Source organism: Pseudophryne corroboree, chromosome 1 (genome assembly GCF_028390025.1).
Source record: "Pseudophryne corroboree isolate aPseCor3 chromosome 1, aPseCor3.hap2, whole genome shotgun sequence".
Classification (NCBI taxonomy): Eukaryota; Metazoa; Chordata; class Amphibia; order Anura; family Myobatrachidae; genus Pseudophryne; species Pseudophryne corroboree.
The window spans coordinates 706435272-706462155 of NC_086444.1; the positions used below are offsets into that span (position 1 = coordinate 706435272).

The 26884-nt window shown below is 38.2% G+C and overlaps 1 protein-coding gene across 15 annotated transcripts in view; it reads left to right on the plus strand.

Moving 5' to 3' along the window:
• The window catches only part of PTPRS (protein tyrosine phosphatase receptor type S), a 752553-nt gene that overhangs the window by 278828 nt on the left and 446841 nt on the right, over positions 1–26884 (plus strand). For 9 of the 15 annotated variants that reach the window (XM_063914875.1, XM_063914874.1, XM_063914881.1 and 6 more), the window contains exons 6-7: positions 20065–20175; positions 21336–21347. In XM_063914875.1, coding sequence (XP_063770945.1) covers positions 20065–20175; positions 21336–21347 — 123 coding nt within the window. The remainder of the gene's footprint in view (positions 1–20064; positions 20176–21335; positions 21348–26884) is intronic. The other 6 variants (XM_063914877.1, XM_063914887.1, XM_063914879.1 and 3 more) reach the window with 1 other exon arrangement.

Consider the following 26884-nt stretch of genomic DNA (forward strand, 5'->3'; position numbering starts at 1 on the left):
TTGCCAAGAAATGGTGGCTTGCATTTATTCTGGAGAAAGGTGAAAGCATGGATGACGTGAAAGTGACATTCTTCCATCTAGCTTGTACATTACCTTTTTTTTTTTATACCCAGATTAAGCCAGATGTTTTATGGATTCCTACTGTATGTAGATGTTCTGTGTAAGGCAAATCCAATAACTCTAACAGGCTGAATGAACACCCTTTCTGAAATTGAAATACTAAAAACAAATGAAGCCTTCTGTCAGTCCCAATCCATCAAGTAGCACCATCCATCTAGAGCAGCACCACCATAATGATCTGTAGTACGCTTTCATAAAATATATGAAAGACATAAAATGATCTCAAAAGTTTTAAATATTTTAGTATTAACACATTGTGTCGTTGTACATAATAAACTTCAAAGGGATTGTTTAAGGCAGAGATTCTCAGACTCGGTCCTCAAAGCATCCCAAAGGTTCAGGTTTCAAGTTGATCCGTGCTTGGCCACAGGTGACTTAATTAGCACCTCTGTCATTTGATTTAATCATCTGTACTGATCCATGGATATACCTGAAACCTGGACCGTTTTGGTGCCATGAGGACCATGTTTGGTTTAACCACTTAACTGGCATGGTCAGATCACATGCGACCGCACCGCCCCACTGTGTCCTCCAGTTTGTGATTAGGAGATCTGTTCTACAGTTGTGCATAATATAATATTTAAATATTAAAAAATTGTTTTTAAACAATATTAAATAAATATAAAAACTATTTTATAAACGGTTTTGAAGGGAAAAATCGTCCGTTAAGTGGTTAAGGAGATAAATTAAAAGTAATGAACAGGCATAAATAGATCTAATTTTCACCTTGCCCAACTCTCTAGCTCAATAGTTGAGCTGCAAATGCAATTGAAAAATCACGTTATTAGCACATTTTTCATTAAATAAATAGCAGCTTTAAAAGCATATAACTTCAAACCATTGTACGTATCAACCTAAGAATTTAAAGTTATCTTCACACCCAAGGCATTAATTAATATACCAAATATCATTACAATATGTAATGAAACCCTCTGTTGACTTGGTGTGGAATAACCCTAACCAATTATCTCTATATCTCCACATGGATGCCTGAAGCTCATCTTGTCCACAATCAGAGACGTAACTAGGGTCATGGTAAGATGAAGAACAGCAGCTTGTTTGCGGCTTGATAGGGGTTTACAAACCAATGGGCAATGTGTGTGATGAATATAATTACTATTCTAGAAAATGTTTAGGCACAGCTACATATTGTGGCAAACATGTTAATAAATGATGTCCACACAGGTCTTGCTGAACCAGTAAACTGTTTTTTTGAGATGTCAGGATGTTACAGTCTGCATAAGCCCCTGGTTTCAGCCATCACACCAACAAAAGTATTCCCAAGACTCTGAAACTAAATATATTCTGTTGTCACATCTCTAGTCACCAGCCAACTAACTTGCCATTGGTCGATCTGCCCTGACACAAGACCAGTTACTCATGCCTCCTTCCACGAACTGACTAGGCGAACAATCATTCCCATGTGATCCACCTGTGAAGCCATGCTGTGTGTCCAGAAAAATGTAAAGTGTTAAGCCTTAGGGGTATATTTAGTAAAGTGCAGATTTATAGAAGTGGATATGTTGCCCATAGCAACCAATCAATCAGATTCTAGCTATTATCTTCTAGAAGGTGCTAGATAAATCATGAGTAGAATTTGATTGGTTGCTATGGGCAACATCTCCACTTCTAGAAACCCGCACTTTAGTAAATATACCCATTAGTCTGTCCCATAACAGTCTGTGCAAACTACCCTTTTTGACACACTATATAAAAGCAATACATCTGCTATAAACAATATTTAACATGAACAGGGTGAATTTTACATATATTTTTCATATATTTAACAGTTTATGAAAAAGTTAAGATTGACAATAAAAGCAATGATAGATATTTTCCTTGTAAAAAAAAAAAAGACACAAAGTTGTACGTTTCATGAAAATATTGATTATAATATTATGTAATAAAATTATTATTTCTTCTACTGTTATAATTGTAATGTTTTGATAAAGTCCTCTAGCCATGTTGATTTCATGTCAAATCTTGTACTTATAGACCTTCTAAAAGTGTGGACTTCATTTCCCCAGCTTCCCCATGTTGATAATTATAGATTATTTGCTCTGAGACAGTAAACAGCATTTGCTGTACACATAAACCAAACACTTGCTCCCGAAATTGGAATGGTCATTTGCAAATACAGGTTGAGTCTCCCTTATCCAAAATGCGTGGGACCAGAGGTATTTTGGATATGGGATTTTTCCGTATTTTGGAATAATTGCATACCATAGTGAGATATCATGGTGATGGAACCTAAATCTAAGCACAGAATGCATTTATGTTACATATACACCTTATACACACAGCCTGAAGGTAATTTTAGCCAATATTTTTTATAACTTTGTGCATTAAACAAAGTGTGTCTACATTCACACAATTCATGTATGTTTCATATACACCTTATACACACAGCCTGAAGGTCATTTAAATACAATATTTTTAATAACTTTGTGTATTAAACAAAGTTTGTGTACATTGAGACATCAAAAAATAAAGGTTTCACTATCTCACACTCACTCAAAAAAGTCCGTATTTCGGAATATTCCGTATTTCGGAATATATGGATATGGGATACTCAACCTGTATAACATTTCTTTGTTTTTTAACCAGTCATGTGCCAACTGAGAGGAAGGATTATTATCTTTTTAGTATCTTTACTGTGTTCTTGTTCACTATTTCTGTTCGACAGAATAATGAGCACAAACCTACACTCCATTATTGGTGCTTCAATCAATTTCACCAACATCAGTAGCACAGGGCCAGCACCAGAAAACATGAATAACTATGCAGCACCAGAAAACATGTATATTTATTTATTTATTTATTTATTTATTTATTGTTACCAAAAATATATCACTAATGGCCAGTCTTCATAAATGTTACCAATTGTAAAAGAACTACACATACATTTGTATAATTTCTTGCTCTTTTAAAGTTGTTATAATTGTCTGAAACAGAATCTGTTAATTAATTACATTTGGAATATGTATTATAAAAGTGTAACCATTAGCATACTGTATGCACTAGCAGGCAGGTAGACTATGTCCAGGAAATCAAAAAACTGTAAGAATGTGGTGTTTGTTTGATCATATGAGTTTGCCTCTACATTCTCTATGTTATGTCTTAACAGAGAAATGGTTAACAAACTTTTCTTTTCCTTTGTTTCACTTTTTAACATTCAGAGACTTTTGGTAAGTTGGTGAATAAACCATAGACCCAACTAAAGCCAATGTGCCCTTAACTAATTCTAACAAGCTTTGGTAACGCATGCTTTGCATATAATACTAACACCCTTTAATGGCTGCACTACAGAAGCAAAATAAATCCCTTCTAACTAACGTAATAACAAGCCTAATAGAATAAACTTTTGCTCTTCTATTTCTTCCCCTGTTTATCTCTGTTAAAACTTTTCAAACCTACAAATTTGTGCCACAATTTGGTGAAATTTCTTCCACTTGTTTGGGATGGGAGACCTTATTAATTATTAGCTCTTAATTCTCTTTATTGTTTAACCCTTTCAATTGTTATTAAACTTGTAGTCCTTTAAATAATTTACTCACAGGTGTGTGTATATATATATATATATATATATATATATATATATAGTGATCGATTTTTAAAGACTGTGGTACTAGGTTGCTTGATAAGGCTATCACTTTTCCCTTAAGGATACAGAGTGTGACAGAACATAAAGCAGTACTGGGCTATTGCTTTCTTGCTGCCCAGGGCACATAACTAGAAATTACTGTAGTGGATCACACACAAAAAAAGGCTACCCAGACCAGTTGCAAACTTTACATTTATTACATGACACTAATAGATTCTGTGTGGTTTAAGTAACTATTTTATTCAATAGCAGTATGAGAAATATTGCTATGTACTCGTATATATTACCTTCCCAATTTATAGCATTATTACCAGTATCACTGTGTATAAGTGTTCTTGTCAGGGGTTATGTTTCCACTAAAACCAGGCAGTTTTTTCAACACTAAGGGGTTGGTTCAGACTGGTCAAAAGACCATTTTGTCTATTGATCATACAAATTTTCTTCCTGGAAAAAAGTGTCACTGGACATCTCCACTGGGGCAAACATGGTGCTTTCAGTTCACAGGGTAATGTGTATCATAGATATGTTAAATGAGGGGATATTCACAATTCACTTTATAAATCTGCACAAAACCTTTAACTGCAAACTCTGAATTTCTGCCAACTGGGTCCGTCAAAACAATTACGTCTTCCATGCATTTCTACATGCTCAGTCCTCTTTGTTTTACCTACTTTTCTACTAGACTTTTTACTTGTATCATAAGTGTTAATATAAATCCTTCATATCTTCTGTGAACATGGTGTTTCAGTGCCTTCTTTGTCTTCTCTAACTCTCTTCCACTATTATGATCCTTCCTCTTCTTTCCCTCCCATATTAATGTAGATACAGCATCGCCGTTTATTACCTTTTCAGAGATTGTTACGCACTTAGTGATGTGTAATGTAGCACATGAAGCTGCGATGAAAGAAATGTAGGCGGCAGCTTGAACAGGTTTGAGTTGAAAAGAACCAAACCATTTGCTGCCATGTCCTTCTACAAGTGAAAGTCTTAGCAGGAAAAAAAAGGGTTTCACTAAATGAAACAAAATAACCTTTAAAAAAAATTACATGCCGTTTTACGCCAACAGCCACTTGGCGTTTCAATACTATATTTTATTTTACAGGAATTTCAAAATAGTCTCTGCCATTTCAGAGCTATAGTTACAAATAATTTAAATTGATAAATATCAAATCTGTATGATGGTTTGTGATTCTTTTGAAGATCCTACAGGATTATTCCATCTAAAAAGTTTAAATACAGTTTTAGATGTTGTATCAGAGCTCAAACCCAGTCCCAGTAGATTAATTGCCTGTGTTCTACATCCTATGCGGTCAAAGAGGTAGCCTGACTTGGAGGTTGGAGTAGTGTCAGACATCAGACATCATGGAAGTTGTACTGAGCAGCTGCAGGCTTGTGCACGATATCTAACACCCTGAATTGCTTGAATTGTTGACCCCCGATATCTCATCTTATGGGATCATGTTTAAGTTACAATGTTTCACCTACAAAAATAATAACAGAATTGTCAGTTTTTAGTGAAATTATACTGTACGAAATCAAGCAAGGTGTCAAGAGAAGCTTTATATTCATATCCTCTATGAAGAGTACTTCATTAGGAGGGTTGTCAATCAATGATTGTACAGATGTGTCCTCATACATCTTTACTGCAATTATGCCAAACAGACCCTGGTCCTGTTAGACTCTGATAGAATTTGGCATCTTTTCACTATCGAGTATCGGCCCTTTTCAGTATGCTGAAATCGCATAATGACTATTTTCAGGCCAGTGCGCGTGCGCAGCACTCATTCTGTGTGTGCGTGCGCCCAGGAGATGCGTTTGCATCTCAGTGATGCGAATGCTTCTGTCTGATTGACAGTCAGAGGCATTTGTGGGGCAGTGACATGACATTGCGGGGGCAAGCGTCTGTGATTCGGGTAGGGGGGCTGCATGGCGTCACACGCAGCCATTGCGACAGGTAAGATGACCGATCTGCGTCTGCCTTCACAGCCAGGCTGTGCAGGCAGGAGGTCATCCCTTCATTTGTGGGGACAGCGATGCGGTCGCAATTGGATTGCGTTCACATCGCTGGTGGCCAATTGCATGCAGGGTGGCCCTTAGCATGCGATTGCAAGCAATTGCGGTTTTGCTCATTTAGAAAAACTGCAACTGATGCTGAAAACTGTCCAGTGTGCATTATTGATAATTCTTAAGGGCAGATTCGAAGCCCTTTGGTCTTAGCATCTGATTAAATGCTATAGCCTCCATAAAAGGTTGACTGTCAACCATTTCAGTTGGATGAGCACACAAAGTAGCCTCAAAACTAAAATGACAAAGATTTGTATACCTAAACATATCAAGTTGCAGCTTCCACAGTGGCATTGCTAGCCGGACGTGCAACATATATATAATATGAAAAGCCTGTGCGCAAACAACAGTCGCATCACAAGTCTTAATATGGAACTACAAGTCCCAGTTTGATTGCATCCACTTTATAGGCCAGTTCTCTTCACTGCCCCTCTAGTAGCACTCAGACCACTTCCCTTTGGTCAGTGTCTTGCCTCCAAGGTTCCCAAATCCAATTACCGGGTCATAATTTCTGAAATTAATGTGGATAGAGAGTGCGCTCCATAGTGCATGAATCAATTGATTTCTATTTTAATAGCAATCACAAGTAAAATCAGGTAATAAATAACGTACCTACGATTGCGGTCAGACCACCGCAAGTTATAACAGCTCACATATATAATGCACAGATCGCCTGCTCGGCATACATCGCATGATATTCCAGGACACACAATTAATACGCTAGGCCACGCCCCTAAGCGATTTGTCACACACAGTTCTTGTGATGATGATGCTGTGTACAGGATGACTTCATCTGTCTCTCTCCAGCGCTGGCGCTTCCTGCTCTCCTGACTAGTCTTGCCCACTTCCTTCCTGTGGATCAGAATTGAACCCGGGGGCCGGGACCCAGCCAACTCCACAACAGCAGCCTCAGGTCCACTACTGCATGCCGTTGTGTAGAATCATCAGTCATCTGTGGAGGCAATCCAATTCCCTGCACGGATGATGGCCTGAAATAAGGGGACAGATGGGCTTCTAGCTATCAGCACAACAGCAGCAGTCACCAGCAGGATTGTGGGATGGAGATGGGGCCAGCCAATCAGTTAATGATTTCCTTCATCTGCACACTAGGGTGGGTTGAAGCAGCTCTTGCGAGAGGGCCCACTGTCAGAGGGAGGCCTCGTGGGTTCTTGCACCCTGTGGCTCCCCCTTAATATGGCTCTGGTTGTATCTTATGTAATATTTGTCCAGTGATGTGCATAATTAATATTAGTTGTAAGAGACACTGAAAGTTGTTTTTTATAAATCTTTTTAAGCAATGGTATTTCCATTTTTCGTCTCAACTCATCTTGGCTTTCTAATCTCCCTACCTAATGGCAGATTTTACACCAATTGTGGATGGGACATATCTGCTATACGCTTTTTATTCTTCTAATAACCACAAAATATGTTTTACCCTTAACCCTCCTTCCTCCAAAGCAGTAATTCTATTTGTTATTTATTATTTGTTTTTCCCCTTTCAGCCTAATCTCCCTGCTTTATTAACAGTAGCGGTTCCCTATTACTTTAATATGACTAACACATAGTGAGATATTTTACGTAGCTAAACATTAGTGCTGTTTAATATAACCACACAAACTTTCGCTCCCTGTATTTCGATTTAAATCAGGTAGTTACACGTTTCCCCCTTATCCTGAAAATGGCATTTCTGTAGTATCCTCATGATGAAAATATCAGTTTATTCAAATTTACAGTAGAAGTTTTTGTTATTTAATGGCATATACTTCACCTCCATGTATTGAATTATTTCTGAAATTCGGAAGTTCTAAATCTGGTGTAGTATACTGGAGCTTTGTATGCCGGGTTTTTTTTGGATTGGGGAAAACCATATCCACTATGTGGGTCTGTACCAATGTTTCTCAAGAGCATTTTTACCTGAAATAATATAGACACCCGCATTCTTGTGAAACTTTTTTATTCGTGGCATGGCTACATTATCGATTAAAACACTGTGCATTTCCTTTTTTTAGCGGACATATTTAACATAAAAGGGGCACCATCATCAAAATGGTGTATACTCACTATTTAAACATAGATTTTAGAAATAATTTTTTGTGTAGATAAAATGTTACTATTGTATTCTTGGTACTTTAGTTGTTATTACTGTGTTATTATTGTGTTTTCCAGCAGTTTCAGTAAGGTGTCGCCCTTCACAACAAATACTAATTAGACATGTACACAAATACTAATTAGACATTTACCTGTAAACTGAGGTAATCTGAGGCGGTCTAATTGATAATTTCAAATCAATCAGATTCTGAGAATTTATCATGACATTTTCAGTTTGTGATTTACCTTACAGATCATTAACCTAGTTGTAAATAATATTAATGATAATTATCAATAATTCTATTTATATAGTGTTTTTCTCCAGCAGGACAAACATAGCACAGATGTTTAGTATTACAGCACAAATAAAACAAACTGAAAAATAGTGAACATAACAGGGACAATGAGTTTAATGTAGGTGCAGCCATTTTTGTTAATAAATTCCATAGGTTACATAACCCACTCACAAAATGTACCAAATGAGGCAGCCATTATGGGCGCACTGTATAGGCTACCCTGGATGGAGTAGGCAATGCGTATAAAATGTTACACAAAGTGGGGAAATTTCAGTATACTAAAGTGTGTTGGGTTTTTTTTCATGATGGTGTCCCTTGTCAGAGCTATACACTACTTTGTTAACTAACGCAAAATTATATTATAATTCACACACAACTTTCACTCACAAATTTTCCTTGTGAAAATGTGTTTTCTCTTGTTTTCTTTTTCATGCATTGTTATTAACTTTTACTTACTATCTAGTATCCAAATTTCCAGGTTGCAGTCATTTTGCATTCAGTCCCTGAGTATCATCAGGCATGATTACCGTCATGGAATTTAGCTTCCAGCAGAGAACCTAAACCATAGTGCCCTAGCTTTCCTGAGAAACTGGCATATGTGGCAGAAATGAAGTATATCTAAATACAAAATCTAAAAGATTTCCAGAATTGGCAGATGTCCTCAGTTTATAAGTTTATTGTTAGTGATTTCTCTATTTGACCATATCCAATTGTAGTGTTATAAAGATATAGGCCAGTATTTTATATTTCTAGTTATTTATTGGCTTATAACACAATGAGCCATGGTAAATTACCGTGGCTAATTGATCCCTCGGGAGTTATTCAGTTGTCCTGAAAGCTGGCACTAACTGGGAGTTTTTTCACCTGCTTGGAGGAAGGCAAAACAAATTCACTGATTGTTGCCTTTTTTTCACGATCATGAAAACTTAATCCCGCATCCTGTGTGTTTTGGCTCAAAAACTGGATTTTTGGGGGTAGAAAAGAATGGGCTGCAATTGTATTGAGAGATAAAACGACCGGGCAAAAAAATACAACTAAAGCCCATATTTTTTCGCCCTAAAATTTATCAGACGCAATTGAATTCTCCCCAATATATCTTTGAGGTGAAATGTATCCTATAGTGAAGGTCTAATGGTTAACATAAAATAGTATAACAGAGTGCTGCTTAGTTCCTTCACAAAGTCATTTTGGCATATCTCCCCTCTATTTCTGTTCATACTATTGGTTACTAACCATTTTCGGGCCCGTCGAATAGTCAGTGTCGGGCTAACAGCGCATCGTGCCGTGTGTACACAGCTTTATAAAGGTGGGGTCCCTCAACTGTTGTGATGCAAACAGATCTTTTCTCACTTTCAGCACCATCTACATCTTCTCCTTCCCCTGGAGGAGGTACCTAATTTTGTTCCTCTTTGTCTACTACTTCCACAGCTATACTAGGAAAAGGATATGGGTCTGAGGGTTTTGAGGTCACACCTGTGGCCAGCATATCATCAGGATGGTCTACTGGCTCTATATCATTCACACCTGTGACCATACGGGATTCCCATAATTTCCAAAAATGGGTAAAGTCTCTCCCTATTATAGCATCATGTACAAAGGAATGGATCACTTCCACATTTACAATAGCTGAACCACAAAGGGTCTCAATATTCACTTCAGCAGTATTATAATGGCGAGTTACACCAATAGTTGTTCGCTGGAACTTTAAAGCATTTACCAACCCATCTTTCACAAGGGTAATTTAGCTTCCCATATCTAACAATGTCTCCATATGGTTACCGTCTATAAAAATTTTGCACATTTGTTTTTCGGGCTCAACCAAAGGTGCATCAGTACAGGCAAACCTGGCAAAGTAAGACATTCTGCGACATTCAAAGACTGCATCACATTGCATGGGTTCTGGCATGCCACATCTAAAACACTTAATTATATGGCTGTCAAGTAATTTAAGTAGCTGAGATGGGATGTAGTTATGTGATCGACGGTCAGGAGACCACCGGACACAATACCGATATCTCCATCCCTCCAGCTGAAAATCCTGACAGTCGGCATGCCGACTAACAGGGACTATCCCCCCCACCCCAAGGTTTTTTGCTGCCAGAATCCAGCCGTCGGGATGCCGGCCATCGGTAAAGCATACCCAAACCGCTGAGACTGCCCCACCGGCCCGTCTTTGGACCGAGCACTCACAGTTTCTTCACTTTTTAGTTCTTTTAACCGCCCAGGACCCTTTTCTCACAGAACAGTTTTATTAGGTTTTACAGGAGTGCACCGTTGTGGATCTAGGGGCCACAGTAGTATAGCCAGGAGTTCCTCTGCCCCCATATACTTTTCCACTATCTCCCCTAGCTTTTCAGCTGTCTTAGGATCCCCATGGCTAACCCACTTGTGAAAAGCCACGGTCAGGGACCTTAAATAACGGCCCATGACACTCTTTCCACCATCTGGAATCCACTTAATGTCTCTCGTTGTAACCATATTTTTGTCAGGTGGATGAAGTCATGCATTTGTGAGCGGGGAGGTTTGTCCACGTTGTACACCAAACAGTGCACTTATCTGTTCGTAACGACAGTGTATCGTCCAAACGAGTCAGAATTTCTGTTTTTAGTTTTTCGTAGTCCAAAGCGTCTGCAGTGTTTACATCAAAATAAAATTTTGAGGCTCACCTGAGAGAAAGAGTGTAAGCATGCTGGCCCACTGTCCTTTAGGCCTCTCTTCTGCTCATCTGTCCTATAAAACATGGTCAGATACGCCTCCACATCATCAGTCTTTATCATTTTTTTGAAGGAATTACTAGACTGTAAAGAGCTGAAGCTGTTTGGGACATTTGGGGAAGCATTTCCAGGCCATTCTGCGAGATGCTGCGCCACCTCTATAAGAATCTTGCAGTCCTGGTGCTGTTGTCTCCATATCTCCTCAACCTACAATTGCCTGGTGGCTTCTTGCTGGACTCTGGTGGCTTCCCGCTGCGCTGTTGTTGCTTGTAGCAAGGCCTTAATTATGTCCTCCATGTTGTCAGGTTTTTAGAACAATTTTGTAGCCACTTTCACCCAGGACATGTATTAGTGCTATTTTCTAAAAAGGGTGGGTCTGGCCCTTTAACTGTACAGGTTTCCATAATCGTGCAGACAAAGCACCACTGGGAACAGGTGGCATCTCCTGGGATAAATGGCAGTGTGCAGCAGCTGAGAGATCACACAAGTCTGTCGATTTGGTGGAACTGGCCTCAACCAGTTTTACTGTGCAGCAAAACGGATATAAATATCAAAAACAGATATAAACATCAAAATAAAATACCTTGACTGCTGGCACTAACTAAACAGGAGATAATCCTAACTCTATAAAAAAAAAAAAAAATGCAGGTTGAGTATCCCATATCCAAATATTCCGAAATACAGAATATTCCGAAATATGGATTTTTTTGAGCGAGACTGAGATAGTGAAACCTTTGTTTTCTGATGGCTCAATGTACACAAACTTTGTTTAATACACAGTTATTCAAAATATGATATTAAATGACCATCAGGCTGTATGTATAAGGTGTATATGAAACATACATGAATTGTGTGTATGTACACAAACTTTGTTTAATGCACTAAGTTTTTAAAAATATTGGCTAAAATGACCTTCAGGCTGTGTGTATAAGGTGTGTATGAAACATAAATACATTCTGTGCTTAGACCTGGGTCCCATTACCAGGATATCTCTTTATGGAATGCAATTATTCCAAAATACGGAAAAATCCGATATCCAAAATACTTCTGGTCCCAAGCATTTTGCATTTGGGATACTCAACCTGTACAAGGAAAAGCTTACCAGGCAGGTTTCTCTCTCACTGAGACTCCATAGTTTCTCCTCTTTCCCCAAGCTGCATGAGAGCAATGATCAGGCTCACCGCCTTTTTAACACACCAATACAGCTGAAAGCTTGAATTGCCCTTCTATGAGGCTAAAAGCCCAAAGACCCAGATGAGCTTAAATGAATGGAGAACACGTTCTCTCTACTAATATCCTGCCCCAGGATTTTTATCCAGCTCTTACAAAAACACATAGGTAAGAAACCTGGGGTAAATATACCTGCCTTCCACCACTATTCCAGTGATTTTGTCACATCCTAGTCCCATCACATTTGTGACTAAGACGCATTTTCTACAAAAAAAAAGTTAGCCGATACCAGTAGAGTTGCACAGAACCTGTCGGCTCACTCACGTCAGGCATTTCCAGCCGTGTGGCATATTGAGCTTACAGAGAACTCACCTGTCGCTCGCTCCAGCCGCACGCCGCGCTCCGTCACCGGCTTCCTCCGCTATCTGGTATCCTAGCAGCGCTGCTGGCTTCCGGGTTGGTCCGGTCACGTGACCGGGTCTTTTCGATGTGGGAAAGAGTCTTCCTGATGAAGTCTTTGAATCTGTAGTGGTTCTTTCTTTGTAGTTCCTCCAACGCGTTTCAACCTTTCGGTCTTCCTCCCAGAGCTGGAGCGGGCGACAGGTGAGTTCTCTGTAAGCGGTGGGAGAGGCGCAGCTAGCCGCTCTGCAGAGCGGCATCTGAATCCTTTCCCCGCCGCTAGACAGGTCCACCTCTCTGACCGACCTGCACCCAGGGGGCGTCTGAGCAAGGACGCACCACGGGCAGCAGGGGCAGAGAGGGGAAACCAGTCCGGAGACCCCTTTTTACCCCACTTATGCCACCACCGTGAGCTCAGGGCATCGTGAAGGTTTTAAAGATTTTTTACAAACACCAGCATTTATTATTATTATTTTTTTCCTAAAGACTTTTCAACAGCAGATGTGCGGGACGCCGCAGTCTGTATTATAACCTGCATGAACTTTATAAGCGACAATATCGCCCACCTGCATGAACTTTATAAGAGACAATATCGCCCACCTTGAGCATTAACCGCACACCTTTAGATTGGCCAGTATACAATAAATACAGTGGCTCACAACAATTAATTCGCATCATATTGTTATTTTTGTGATTTCTATATCCAAGTGCAAACTCAAGTTTGGGTCTGTTCATACATTATCCTTTATTACATCTGATGTGCATTTGTTTTTCAGAATGGCTGCAGACCAGTAATCATTATACAGTAAATGTTCATGGCCCTTTCACTAACAGAGATCTTCTTCATCTAGTGACTTCTAGTCATTGGCCAGCTTTCCTGGTGTCCGTCATCATCTTAAATCCCCCCAGACAGCCTTTTATACATTACTCTTTCTCCCCTTCCTAGAGTTACACGGAATTTACACTCCGATCTTGCCTTTTAAAGTTAGTTCTTCACAACTGCTCTGGTTGATTTATCACATGCTTTCAGGTACCCAGGCTGAAGAGAAGAACTGCACTGAAATTAATCAAGCAGTTATGAGACTCATTTCCTCTTCTCATAATGCATGATTTTTCTTGTTTTAAAAGATTAACAGCCCTGGTTCCTTTTGTAGCACACTACCCCTAATGCCATAGTTGCTCTTTATAAAAAGGGTTATTCCTTGAAATGTTGATTCAGTGCTTTGTTGCATACTTTATACACAGTCGAATCACATTATTATGACCACCTTCTGCATTTAACGTCATCAGCAATTAGGTATAACAATAGCGCTGATAACAGTTGATCACATACAGAGTCAGCTTACATCAATAATGATATTCCACTTGTTCAGTCACTCAATACTCTATGCGTAGCAATCCACTGGTGGATGTATTCACCTCTTTTAGAGGGAGGGATTCACCTTTAGATAATCCAAAAACAAATGGACATGGTGCAAGTACAGCCAGATAATTTGGATAAAAGGTGATTTTAATACAAAAAACTCACAAACAGAGAAAGAAAATAGGCATATAACCACTTTTGTGGGTTAAGGACATATGACCAGGCATCAACACTGTTACCCTCCCAGATCGTTAACAAGGAAGCAGATCGGAGTTCCGGAACCTCGAATCCACTGGTAAACAGGAAGCCGTTCAGTCCAACAGTAGTCCCCAGAAACGTCAGTCACCACGCCTGAAGCTTTTCGGACCTTAGTCCTTCATCAGAGGCATGGTGGCTGACTGAATAGATGCTTCCTAAATACCCTAACTAATCAGGTAGAATTGGCTACACTTGTGACTTCTAATCAATTTTCGTCTGTTTCTGCTGATCCTCTTCCGGAAATGACGATCGCGGTGATTTACCGGAACCGGAAGTGCGTCATTTGCGTTCCACGATGCGTTCCAGCTCCGAAAAACCGGAAGTTAGACCTTTTTCTTCCAGAATGCGTTCCAGATGTCCATTTTGTAGTGTTATTATAGGTTTATTGTTCACAAGGTCCTTAAAGTGTCCATAATAGAGGTAAAATCCGCAGAAGTATATACCCAAAAAATAAACAAAACATGACAGTGTATTACAACAATGATAGTTAAAACAATTATTTATAAAAAAAATTATTATTTATAAAAATTATAAAAACCATTTAAGTTCAAACTCGGAGTTCAAGCCATTAGGGGTTAAGGAATTAAGTTTAAAAATCCATTTCATCTCCGCCTTGGCTAGACTAATCTCTGAATTCCGATGCCTCCAATTTGGAGTAATTGCTTGGATCCCCATAAAAAAATTTAAATATTTCGGATTACATTGGTGAACCTTTTTAAAATGCATAGACACTGAGTGTGTTTCTAGCCCCTTTTTTATGTTATATGTATGTTCGGCTAGGCGTGTTTTTAAATTCCTACTTGTCTTGCCAATGTAGAACAAGTTACAAGTACAGGATAAAACATATATAACATTCTTTGTGTTACAAGTAATGAAGTTATGGATTTGAAATTTATCCCCATTAACTTCAAATTCTTTCTGTTTACTGGGGCCCTTTACCAGCCGACACATGGGGCATAGTCCACATCTATGAAAACCATGGCTCCTAGTGCTGGAGCGCTTGGTATCATTCATAGCACTATGTACCAGTTCATCCTTAATATTTTTGGCTCTTCTATATGTAAATAGAGGCCTATCAGGGATCTCCTTCCCCAATACAGGATCCTCTTTTAATACTCTCCAATGTTTCTTAAAAATGGACTCAATTTCCCTATGTTGAATATTAAAATCACTAATAAAATTCCAAGTATGAGGATGGCTATCTGTGTCTTGAGTTTTTTTGTCCAAAAGGGACTTTCTATCTACAGATTCCAATCGCAGTTTTGAAGATAACAACTCTTCCTGCTTATAACCCTTCTCAAGGAATCTCCCACTCATTTCACCAATCTGCTGATCACATATACTTTCTTCGGTACAGTTACGTTTTACTCTTAAAAACTGGCCATAGGGGATCCCATCAAGCCAGCTTTTGTGATGAAGACTGCTTTTCTCTATATAGCTGTTAGAATCAGTTTCCTTTCTATAAAGCTTAGTAAAGAGAGTGTTATCCTTTACATAAATACATAAATCAAGAAAGGTAATGTCAGTTTTACTCATAGTGAAGGTGAGGTTAATGTTATAATCGTTTATATTGAGGTTCTGACAGGTTTTTTGTCAGAACCTCAATATAAACGATTATAACATTAACCTCACCTTCACTATGAGTAAAACTGACATTACCTTTCTTGATTTATGTATTTATGTAAAGGATAACACTCTCTTTACTAAGCTTTATAGAAAGGAAACTGATTCTAACAGCTATATAGAGAAAAGCAGTCTTCATCACAAAAGCTGGCTTGATGGGATCCCCTATGGCCAGTTTTTAAGAGTAAAACGTAACTGTACCGAAGAAAGTATATGTGATCAGCAGATTGGTGAAATGAGTGGGAGATTCCTTGAGAAGGGTTATAAGCAGGAAGAGTTGTTATCTTCAAAACTGCGATTGGAATCTGTAGATAGAAAGTCCCTTTTGGACAAAAAAACTCAAGACACAGATAGCCATCCTCATACTTGGAATTTTATTAGTGATTTTAATATTCAACATAGGGAAATTGAGTCCATTTTTAAGAAACATTGGAAAGTATTAAAAGAGGATCCTGTATTGGGGAAGGAGATCCCTGATAGGCCTCTATTTACATATAGAAGAGCCAAAAATATTAAGGATGAACTGGTACATAGTGCTATGAATGATACCAAGCGCTCCAGCACTAGGAGCCATGGTTTTCATAGATGTGGACTATGCCCCATGTGTCGGCTGGTAAAGGGCCCCAGTAAACAGAAAGAATTTGAAGTTAATGGGGATAAATTTCAAATCCATAACTTCATTACTTGTAACACAAAGAATGTTATATATGTTTTATCCTGTACTTGTAACTTGTTCTACATTGGCAAGACAAGTAGGAATTTAAAAACACGCCTAGCCGAACATACATATAACATAAAAAAGGGGCTAGAAACACACTCAGTGTCTATGCATTTTAAAAAGGTTCACCAATGTAATCCGAAATATTTAAATTTTTTTATGGGGATCCAAGCAATTACTCCAAATTGGAGGCATCGGAATTCAGAGATTAGTCTAGCCAAGGCGGAGATGAAATGGATCTTTAAACTTAATTCCTTAACCCCTAATGGCTTGAACTCCGAGTTTGAACTTAAATGGTTTTTATAATTTTTATAAATAATAAATTTTTTTATAAATAATTGTTTTAACTATCATTGTTGTAATACACTGTCATGTTTTGTTTATTTTTTGGGTATATACTTCTGCGGATTTTACCTCTATTATGGACACTTTAAGGACCTTGTGAACAATAAACCTATAATAACACTACAAAATGGACATCTGGAACGCATTCTGGAAGAAAAAGGTCTAACTTCCGGTTTTTCGGAGCTGGAACGCATCGTGGAACGCAAATGACGCACTTCCGGTTCCGGTAAATCACCGCGATCGTCATTTCCGGAAGAGGATCAGCAGAAACGGACGAAAATTGATTAGAAGTCACAAGTGTAGCCAATTCTACCTGATTAGTTAGGGTATTTAGGAAGCATCTATTCAGTCAGCCACCATGCCTCTGATGAAGGACTAAGGTCCGAAAAGCTTCAGGCGTGGTGACTGACGTTTCTGGGGACTACTGTTGGACTGAACGGCTTCCTGTTTACCAGTGGATTCGAGGTTCCGGAACTCCGATCTGCTTCCTTGTTAACGATCTGGGAGGGTAACAGTGTTGATGCCTGGTCATATGTCCTTAACCCACAAAAGTGGTTATATGCCTATTTTCTTTCTCTGTTTGTGAGTTTTTTGTATTAAAATCACCTTTTATCCAAATTATCTGGCTGTACTTGCACCATGTCCATTTGTTTTTGGATTATCTAAAGGTGAATCCCTCTCTCTAAAAGAGGTGAATACATCCACCAGTGGATTGCTACGCATAGAGTATTGAGTGACTGAACAAGTGGAATATCATTATTGATGTAAGCTGACTCTGTATGTGATCAACTGTTATCAGCGCTATTGTTATACCTAATTGTATTGTATTTCCGATTGTTCTGAGACTGGTGAGGAGTCTCATCCTAGGTATACCTAAGCTGCAGGTGATTATTGGCGCGGTGTGCAAATTATATACCTTTACTTGGTCATCAGCAATTAGCCCGTGAAGTATGTCCCGTGTCATGCACTGACTTGGTGGGTATATAAGGTGTTCGATTGGCTGTCTGCATACATATCACTCATTGTTGTCATGGGTAATAGGGGTAATTTATCCTTGTTGCAAAAAGGAATGATTATCTGCTTTTTGGGCCAAGGGTGGCAGTATTTCGACTGTGTATGTGTGTGTATGTACTGTGTGTGTGTATATATATTTATAAATTACAATTAAGAGCACCCAACAGTGTACTATCTGAAATCAAAATGACTGCTTCTGGAAATTCTGGAAATGTAAACTGATATTATTCTCTTTAAAACATTGGCAAGAGAGACATACACATTGTTTCAAGCTTCTCAAGTTTAAAGTGCATCAGAGGAAGCCATTTTGTGGGCAGTAAGAATTTTTCCTCCAAGTGCAGTCCCTTCATTCACTAGGAAAAATCACAGTACTAAGGCCCTGACTGGTGTTGTCTTTGTGCCTCATTGTTTCACAGTTCCTACTGAATCAATTATCTGCATTATTAAGAATATAACAAAATTACTTTATTCACTATATTCAAGAGTAGAGTGCACTTTAGGTTATTTTAGTTTGCGTAGTTTATGAAGTATTCGATTAGTTTGAAGTTGCGTGTGGGTGGCTAGAAGAATTTCCTCCTACGGGACCCTTTCTTGGCTATGTGCCTGGTAAACTAAATATAATTCCTTACCACTGTCACTTTTTTTCTTTGCTTTCATTACAGAAAATACACCAATTCGAGGTAAGGCATTCCATAACCTTCCAAATGGCAACACTTCTTTACTATAACTTATTGGACTCCTTTCTCCTTGTTAAACCTACAGCAACACTTTAGCTGAGCCCTCTGTCCATGTGTATTTCTATCTTACTAGCTTTTGAAAGTGTGGGATTTTTTTTTTTTTTTCTAACAGTTTAGTTACATTATGACTTATACAATGTCAATGTCTTATACAATGATTGTATCATCTAAAACAAATGGTAAGTATTACTTTTCTAAGGTTAGCCATTCATTGAAATAACACTGCATGACCTAAACAACAGATTCCCAGTCCACACCTAAGGCCAGTACTGATGGGAGAGATGTGTGCTGAGCGATCTTAACACAGACCGCTCAGCACACATCTCTTCCCCCACTCAGCACAGCGCAATGTGTGCTGAGCGAGAGGGACAGACGTACGGGCCGCTCTTTTCACCCAGCAGGTGAAATGAGCAATGTGCTAGAGTGAGCCTGCATGCAGGCCAATCTAGCACCGGTAATAGCGGCGTGCGGGGCAGCGCATCGCTATCGCTGTGGGGGTTACACACGGAGAGATCAGTGCTTAACTTCTAAGCAATCTAGTCAGATTGCTTAGAATTTAAGCACTGATCTCTCCTTGTGTACCTCCCTTCAGATGGTTGCATTGCTATCGACCATTTGTTGTTCAGGTTCAACAATCTGATCCCTTTTGTCTCCACTGGGGCCTAAACATACAGGAAAGGCATTCTTCTGATCGGATTCTCCAATATGTCTTATAATTATTCTGTTGAACTCTATATCATAATCAGGCAACGCCCTTGCCTTTGTTTCCTATCTGGCAAAAATATAAAACCAAAATTATATACCTTTTGGGGAAACATAAATAAGACATTGCATATTTAGTGAAAAATAAAATACCCACAATAGGAAATGTCTTTGATTATATTAGTCTGTAAAGTTGGGCACCTCATCACATGACATTTGTATTGTTAATATTAATCATTCTTTGTTTGGCATCAAGTGAGATTAAAGGTTAACTGGATATATTTCTAAAGGTCATGTTAATCCAAATACAGCAGCAATGTGAATAATAAAATAATCATTAATAATAATAATAATAATAATAACAATAATAATAATAATAATAAAAACAACAAACAAATTGTACAAATACTGAGCCTATTGTGGAACCCAGACACATGGAAATCATATCATAGAATTAGATTCAATAATCACTGTGATTTTTGTGATTCTTTCTTTTGATACTCCAGTTTCCTTAACACGTGGGTGCACATCGTTACAATATTTACAATGTTTACAAATTGATACTGGTCTTTATTGGTCATACATTTATTCAGTAGAGTTAGGTAAAGACACGTCTGACTTTCAGTGATGATATTTTGTGATATTATAATTTTAGACATCATGTATTAATCCTGTCTTAACATTATTTTTTGTGACTAGGTTCTTCAGTTCATTTGGCTGCTGAATATTTTTTTGTGTATTACCCAGCCTGTGGATGTAACACAAGGTTCCTGAAATATTACCCCTAAATAAAGATATCAAAAGAAGATTACTCAATTTGTCTGCTGTTGTTTTCTACTCTCTTTGCAGGTGCCTTACAAATTGAAAACAGCGAAGAGACCGATCAGGGAAAGTACGAATGTGTGGCAACCAACAGTGCCGGAGTTCGCTACTCTTCACCCGCTAATCTTTACGTGAGAGGTAGGGAGCAGCAGAGCTCTGCACGCTGGTAATGTGAACAGTTTGCAGGCTGTACCTGCTGTCTGGTCCCAATATTAGTACTAATATTGGCTTTAACTTATGGAACGGTTTGGTTTAATGGATTGTTAGAGATAAGTATACATTATAGTACATGTGCCACTAAATTGGTTAGTTGATGAGTAGGTTAATCATTTATATTAAGCAATTTGTAGTTAAAGTACAACACAGCTGTCCATTCAAGACATTAGGCAGTACAGTGCACAAATAAGTATTTGGTAGGTATTTTGTATTGTTTCAATACTTTGTAAATATTGAGTAAGCCCCAGGAGATGAAAATAAAATATACCTTCCAACTAAATCTGTTTTCTTTAGTGGAATGCATAGCAAGAAACATAGCAACATGGGAGGAAGAACTTGTTATAACTTAAGATAGTTTTCATAGTGAGTGAGTGTTTTGTATAGAAAATGTATTTTAAATCATCTGAAATAATCATTTCATTAATTTTATTAAGCTGACAATAAATGTAAAATCTACAGGCAATTTAAAAAAGTGGTGGAATTGTTTTAGGATTATGTGTATTTAAAGACGTGGTAGGTATTCATATTATAAATTAAGATTTTTAATATGTTTCAAGTGTTGGTTTTATCTTATTATTGGTCACTTTAGGTTTTGTAGTACAGCATATCTTATTCTGTTTACAGCGTCTGTAACAGACAAATGTATTTCTCAATGGGCTGTCACCCAGTCATCTTGCATATATTTAGTTATTGCACAATAATCCAGTTTTGTAGAGATCATTATGTTCTTCCCCTAATCTGCAGAAAAAAATTAGATGTTACATTTGTGACTGAAGACAATATTACAAGATGTAAATATAATGAGTTTGGGCTAAGTAAAAATAATTGTGTTTTAGCCAACAGTCACACTTATATTGTCAGAATAGAGAATAGTTAAGACACATTAATGACTTGGGTGGATTGAGCGTTCAACTCTGAAGCTAAGGAAATATTTGTTACTATTTTTAGTATAATGAATGGATTAGTCGCTTTGCAGCTAAAAGCCTGGAGAAGGTCTTTTTTTACTCTCTCTGTGTCTCCCCTATTTTTTCTCTTCTCCTCATGTCATTGTGTTCTGCATCAAACCCCTTAACATCCCTCAGAGCTACGAGAAGGTTGGTGTGTTTTTTTTTTGTTTACGTTCTTTACCCACATTTTTACATTTCTAAAGAGAAAAAATGAAAAGAAAAATATATTTTAGTAAAGGGCAGTGCAGCTGTCCATGGGCTTTGGGGATTGAGATGATATTGCATTGTGAGACCTCTCTATGCATCCTTTGGTAATGTTGCTGGGTTTTTGCACTTTTCGTCGTCATGATAATTGGGTGCTTGGGCATTGAGCCTGATGCATGATAGGAGAATGCAACTATCTTTGCATGTCCTTTTTATTTTTAAATTTATGTTTGGGTATTATTTTTGTATATATTTAATTTATTTTCCGTTCTTTTGTCCTTTTAATTAGCCAATTTTTTTAGCTTTATTATGTTGACCAATGATACTTAAACATCTTGTTCCTGCCCTGTGGGGGGTAAAAAAACTAAATCATATTGAAAAATCAGATAAATGAATGTGTTAACATAGTCATATCCGTAAATCACTTTTGTTTTTGAACTCCTACACAAGCTGCCAAAGTATTTTATATTTGCTCAGCATAACATAAGACATGAGCAAAAATTGTATTACTTTATTTGGCTAAAGACTATTTATTTAGGGAATAGTTTAAACTATCTTGTGATTCTGAAAAACAGAAAAGAAAATATATACATATTTCTTCTTATTGGCATTTATATGTGTATTAAGTATCAACTTTACTATATTATTTATATGTAGAATCCTTTTTAAATGTATAATTCCCCAAAGTGAACAATAAATGTCATTAGATGAAATCAGTGCTGAAGCGAAATGCCGAAACCATGAATGGATCAGTTCTGAATATGTCCTTAATGAAAGTCTGACATGCTAAATGTAGTACATTTCAGTAGTGTTTGTGATTTGTCATTGTAAATGAATGAGGTTAAGTTTTCACAGGGCAGGAACATAATGACCAGGAAGAAAGCTGTACCTGTATATGTGTTCTACACACTTTTGTAGTGATATGTTTGCTTTAGAGGAAGCATTAGATTACACCTTCTAAAGCTTAAAACCAAATTATCATCTTTTGGCTTGTTTGATTATTTCCTTCTCAAGTGGAATAGAGATTTCAGCCAAGCACAAGAGTTGATGTTTTTACATTATCTTATGGATGTGTTCAAAAGTATTCAGTGACTTAAAAACTATATAATATATTGCCGTATTTATTGGAAAAAAAGGTGTTATCTAAGATCCTTTTGTTATGTAGAGGCTGCGCATTATTTTGGCTCCCCTCCTTACATCCCTTTCTTCTGCATTTTGGAATAAGACGGAATTACTCCTGTCTCACCAAAATGGTATTATAATATTTGTCTTTCCCTGTTTGGAGCCGCCGCTTGCTGACTGTTGGAGTGCGATGAAATTATTGGATTATGTTAGTGCTTCAAATGCTCATACCACTATGTTTTATTTATTTATTTTTATTTTGTTTTGTTTTCTTACTGTAATTTATTTTATTTTTATTTTTATTTTCTTCTCTAAATCGGGGCTTGAAAAGTCAGAGGTTTGACTGTAGAATCCAGCCTACTATTTTAATGAATGCAAAGAATACTCACAGAGCATTTTTGTTTTATATGTACAGGACAAAAAATTAAGAAATTTACAACCTTAATAATAACCAAAACACATTGTCTATGCAAATTCTGTTCTCAGAATATATATATTGTGTAAATGATGTTGATTATGTATTTTGTGTTCATATATTCATTTATTTGCAGCCAAAAAGCAGCCTTTTTATGTAAAGTACTTGACAAAAGGCATAGTAATACAAACCAAGGCCATTGACATCTCATAATTCACAAAATAATAAAAAGGGTGTTGCTACAGTAGGTTTTCAAAAGTCTCAGTTTGATGATAATCTCTCCTATCTAAGTACATGCTTGGCCAGTAGAGAGCTAGGCTACTTTTCAGGGGGTGTCGGCTAAGGACCATGCACCCTTAGAGAAAAATACAGAATTTTTTTTTTTTTTTAAGTGCATCTGTGGCCAGACTGCAGCCCAGCACACAGCAGTGCGTGCTAGGCTGAGGAGAAGAGCTGCAGCTGCTGCTGTCAGGTAAGGACAGGGGGAGGGACTTGGGCCCCTTCATCAGACCTGGGCCCAGATAATTAGTACCCTGCCCCCCTCCTTCAGCACCCCTGAGTACATGTAAGCGACTTTAATTGATCAATAATTAAATGTCATTTTAGAATTATGTCATCCAGCAGTACAATCATGTCAAACAACTTATTATAGTTTACAAAGGTAACATTTGCTAAACCACATAAAACTGGGTAATTTAATAGTAACATTTTATTATAAAGTTTAAATATTTTCTAAGCAAGAGGTTATTAAAATAAGACCATACCCAAGAAGAGCTAAAAAAATGGCTGAGGAAATAACTTTGACATCTGATGTTTCACCAAGACCTAAAATCTAACCATGATAAGGAGCATGGTCAAGTCAGGTATAAAACTTCATTTAATGTAATGTCCTCTTTTCATGTGTGTCTCTCCCCATATCTCTTTTCTATCAATATCCCCTTATTCCCTGTGTGTTGTTTGTATTACTATCTGTTCTCCTGTGTCTTCCTCTTTTCTCAACTTTGTCTTGCTTATACCCCTTTCTGCTTCTTGTTTCCTTGTTTATGGCTCATTTGATCTTTCCCCACTCTGCCCCTGTGCTTGTTTTGCCTTTTACCATCTCGCCTCCACCTGTATGTCCCCATTGGGACTCTGTTGTGCCTAGTTTGGGGTTTCTTTCCTATTTTCTATCCTACCTGTGCCTATGTGTGTTTTTGTCCCCTTTTCTACCTCTGTTTCTCCTTTCTGTGTCTCTTGTTTATACAATTCCCCCGATCTTCAGTTTGGTTGTGGTTTACACATTTTTGCTTCTCCTTACACGTGATATCACTGTGATTCGTGTCCTCTCACTGTGGAGTTGATTTGCTACTTCTTGTCTCTGCACCTTCTACCCACAAAGGTCTTTTTTTCCCCAAACAGTGGATTCTTGACAAGGATTTCCGACTTTGCCTTGACATCTGTCCAGTAAACAAACAGTGACTTCCAAATAGATTTGGAGTATCAATCCTTTATGCATGTGGTGTATTTCCTTGCTGTTCGTGCATAACATCTGAGAAGTTATAAAGCACAAATCACAGTATAATGGAGCAATAGTACCACAGATATAATACAGAAACTTCTCTCTCTCTTTCTTAAACTAATGCAGTGCAGGGAACAGATATACAGATCCCAGAGATGATAAAATAAAAATTGATGTGTCTCCAAATAGCTACTTTGATGTGTATAGTGTAAGCATCCTCTGCTACGTCACACACTGAGGTGTTTATGACAGTGGGGGATGATTCTTATTCTTATTACCAGTTACTTATATAGCGCACACATATTCCGCAGCGCTTTACAGAGAATATTTGGCCATTCACATCAGTTCCATCCCCAGTGGAGCTTACAATCTATATTCCCTACCAAAAGTACACGCGCACACATTCACGCTAGGGTTAATTTTGTTCAGAGCCAATTAACCTACCAGTATATTTTTGGATTGTGGGAGGAAACAAGAGAACCCGGAGGAAAACCACACAAGTATGGGGAGAATATGCAAACTCCACACAGTTAGGGCCATGGTGGGAATCGAACCCATGACCTTAGTGCTGTGAGGCAGTAATGCTAACCATTACACCATCCATACTGCCATCCATTCTTAAAGATACCTTTTATAGGAAATTACCACACTCATTCTGTGTAAGCACAAATGTGAGCATTCCTGCCTATTTGTACATACCGCACTGTGGGTGATAGAAACTGGTTCAGCTGGGCTGTCTTCACACCGATTTGCTGTTACAGACTTTGCATTGTGAACAAATATACATCTGATCCATGTATTTTTTTTACTTTGCATATAAATCTTGTTGAGGGTTCATTGTGGGTTCAGCGTTCCTACAAATATAGTTCCACAAAACAATCATGAGAACATTGGACATTTGAACCAAGATTGTCACAAAACTTTATTACCCTCATTTATTTTGTCATATGTTATAGTCATCAAGTTTTGGGGTAATACTTGCAGCCCTTTTGAATACACCTAGTTTGGTTAATGTTTTCTCTTTGCTGTTGTAGAACTGCAAGTCCTATTGTGTATATGCTGGGTTTGGCCAAAGCTTGTTTTTGACACTAGGACAGCACAGATGTAGAAATTCTGGAAAAATAAAATGTTAAAATTGAAGCTCCTACATCATTGCTGCATTCATGTTAAATAGTCCTTCTAGTCGCACCTTGTTGTGAGTGCATTTACTAACGCCGGACTTCATTTTGTGTATTTTTTCCCTGATAATCTTATTTATTCATCTATCTGCATACAAAATGCTACGTTACACTGTTTTCCTGGAAACACTGTAAGGTAACATTTCATATGCAGATAAAGCCTCAGTCACACACAGAATATAGGCATGCCCAATATAATTTTAATCCGCAGTTGCTTGTGCGCCTTATTTGTGCTTTGACAAATCAAGAAATGTAACCAGTAAACCTCATGCATCTTATTGGTTTATGCAGATGTGTCCTCATACATCTAGCCTCAGTACGCCATGCAACGCGAGGTGCCTGGCATGAGTGAGCCAGCAGTTCCCATGAAACTCTGCTAATGTTGGCTGTCTTTTTACAGAAAAAACATCTATGCACAGCCTGGTCTGTGCATGGATCGGCCTGCAGTACAGCTTCTGGTAACTTAAGTATTTATCCTATTTTTTTTATAATGTATGATTATTTTCCCACAGTGACTATTAGAAGTGATATACTCAGTATGCACATTTACCTGTGATAACACCTATTGTGCTGAGTGTATGGGTTGCATTTGATCAGAATAGCACAGTTTTGCACCTTTTATTGGATTGCACTCACGCAGTGGTGCTACACACATACAGCCGTACCACACTGGATGTGCCCTCTCTCGTTTAATCTTGGAAGCTATGCAGTGCTGGGCCTGGTCAGTTCTTGGATGGGAGACGCCTGGAAATGTCAGGTGCTGTACTGTAGGTAGAGGAACCAATTTGCTTATTCATTCAGTATGCTTCACTAACTGATCTCACAGATATCGCAACCCTGTGTGAGTCGTGAGACATTGAGCCTATGTGACAATTTAGATCACAACACACACTAAAGGGGGGTACACACGGAGAGATCCGTTCTTAAAATCTAAGCAATCTGACTAGATTGCTTAGGTTTTAAGCACGGATCTCTAGTGTGTATGCCCCACAGCGATAGCGATGCCCGGCGCGGTGTTATCGCCGGATCTAGATTGGCCTGCATTCAGGCACAATCTAGCATATCCCTCATTTCACCCGCTAGGTGAAATGAGCGCGCCCCCCCCATTGCTCAGCACACATCGCGCTGTGCTGAGTGGGGTGAGAGATGTGTGCTGAGCGGTCTGTGACAGATCACTAAGAACACATCTCTCCCTGTGTGTACTGCCCTATACTGTGTATCCTGCCTTGAGCATTTACTATCTTCTATACTATTTGAGACCTATTGC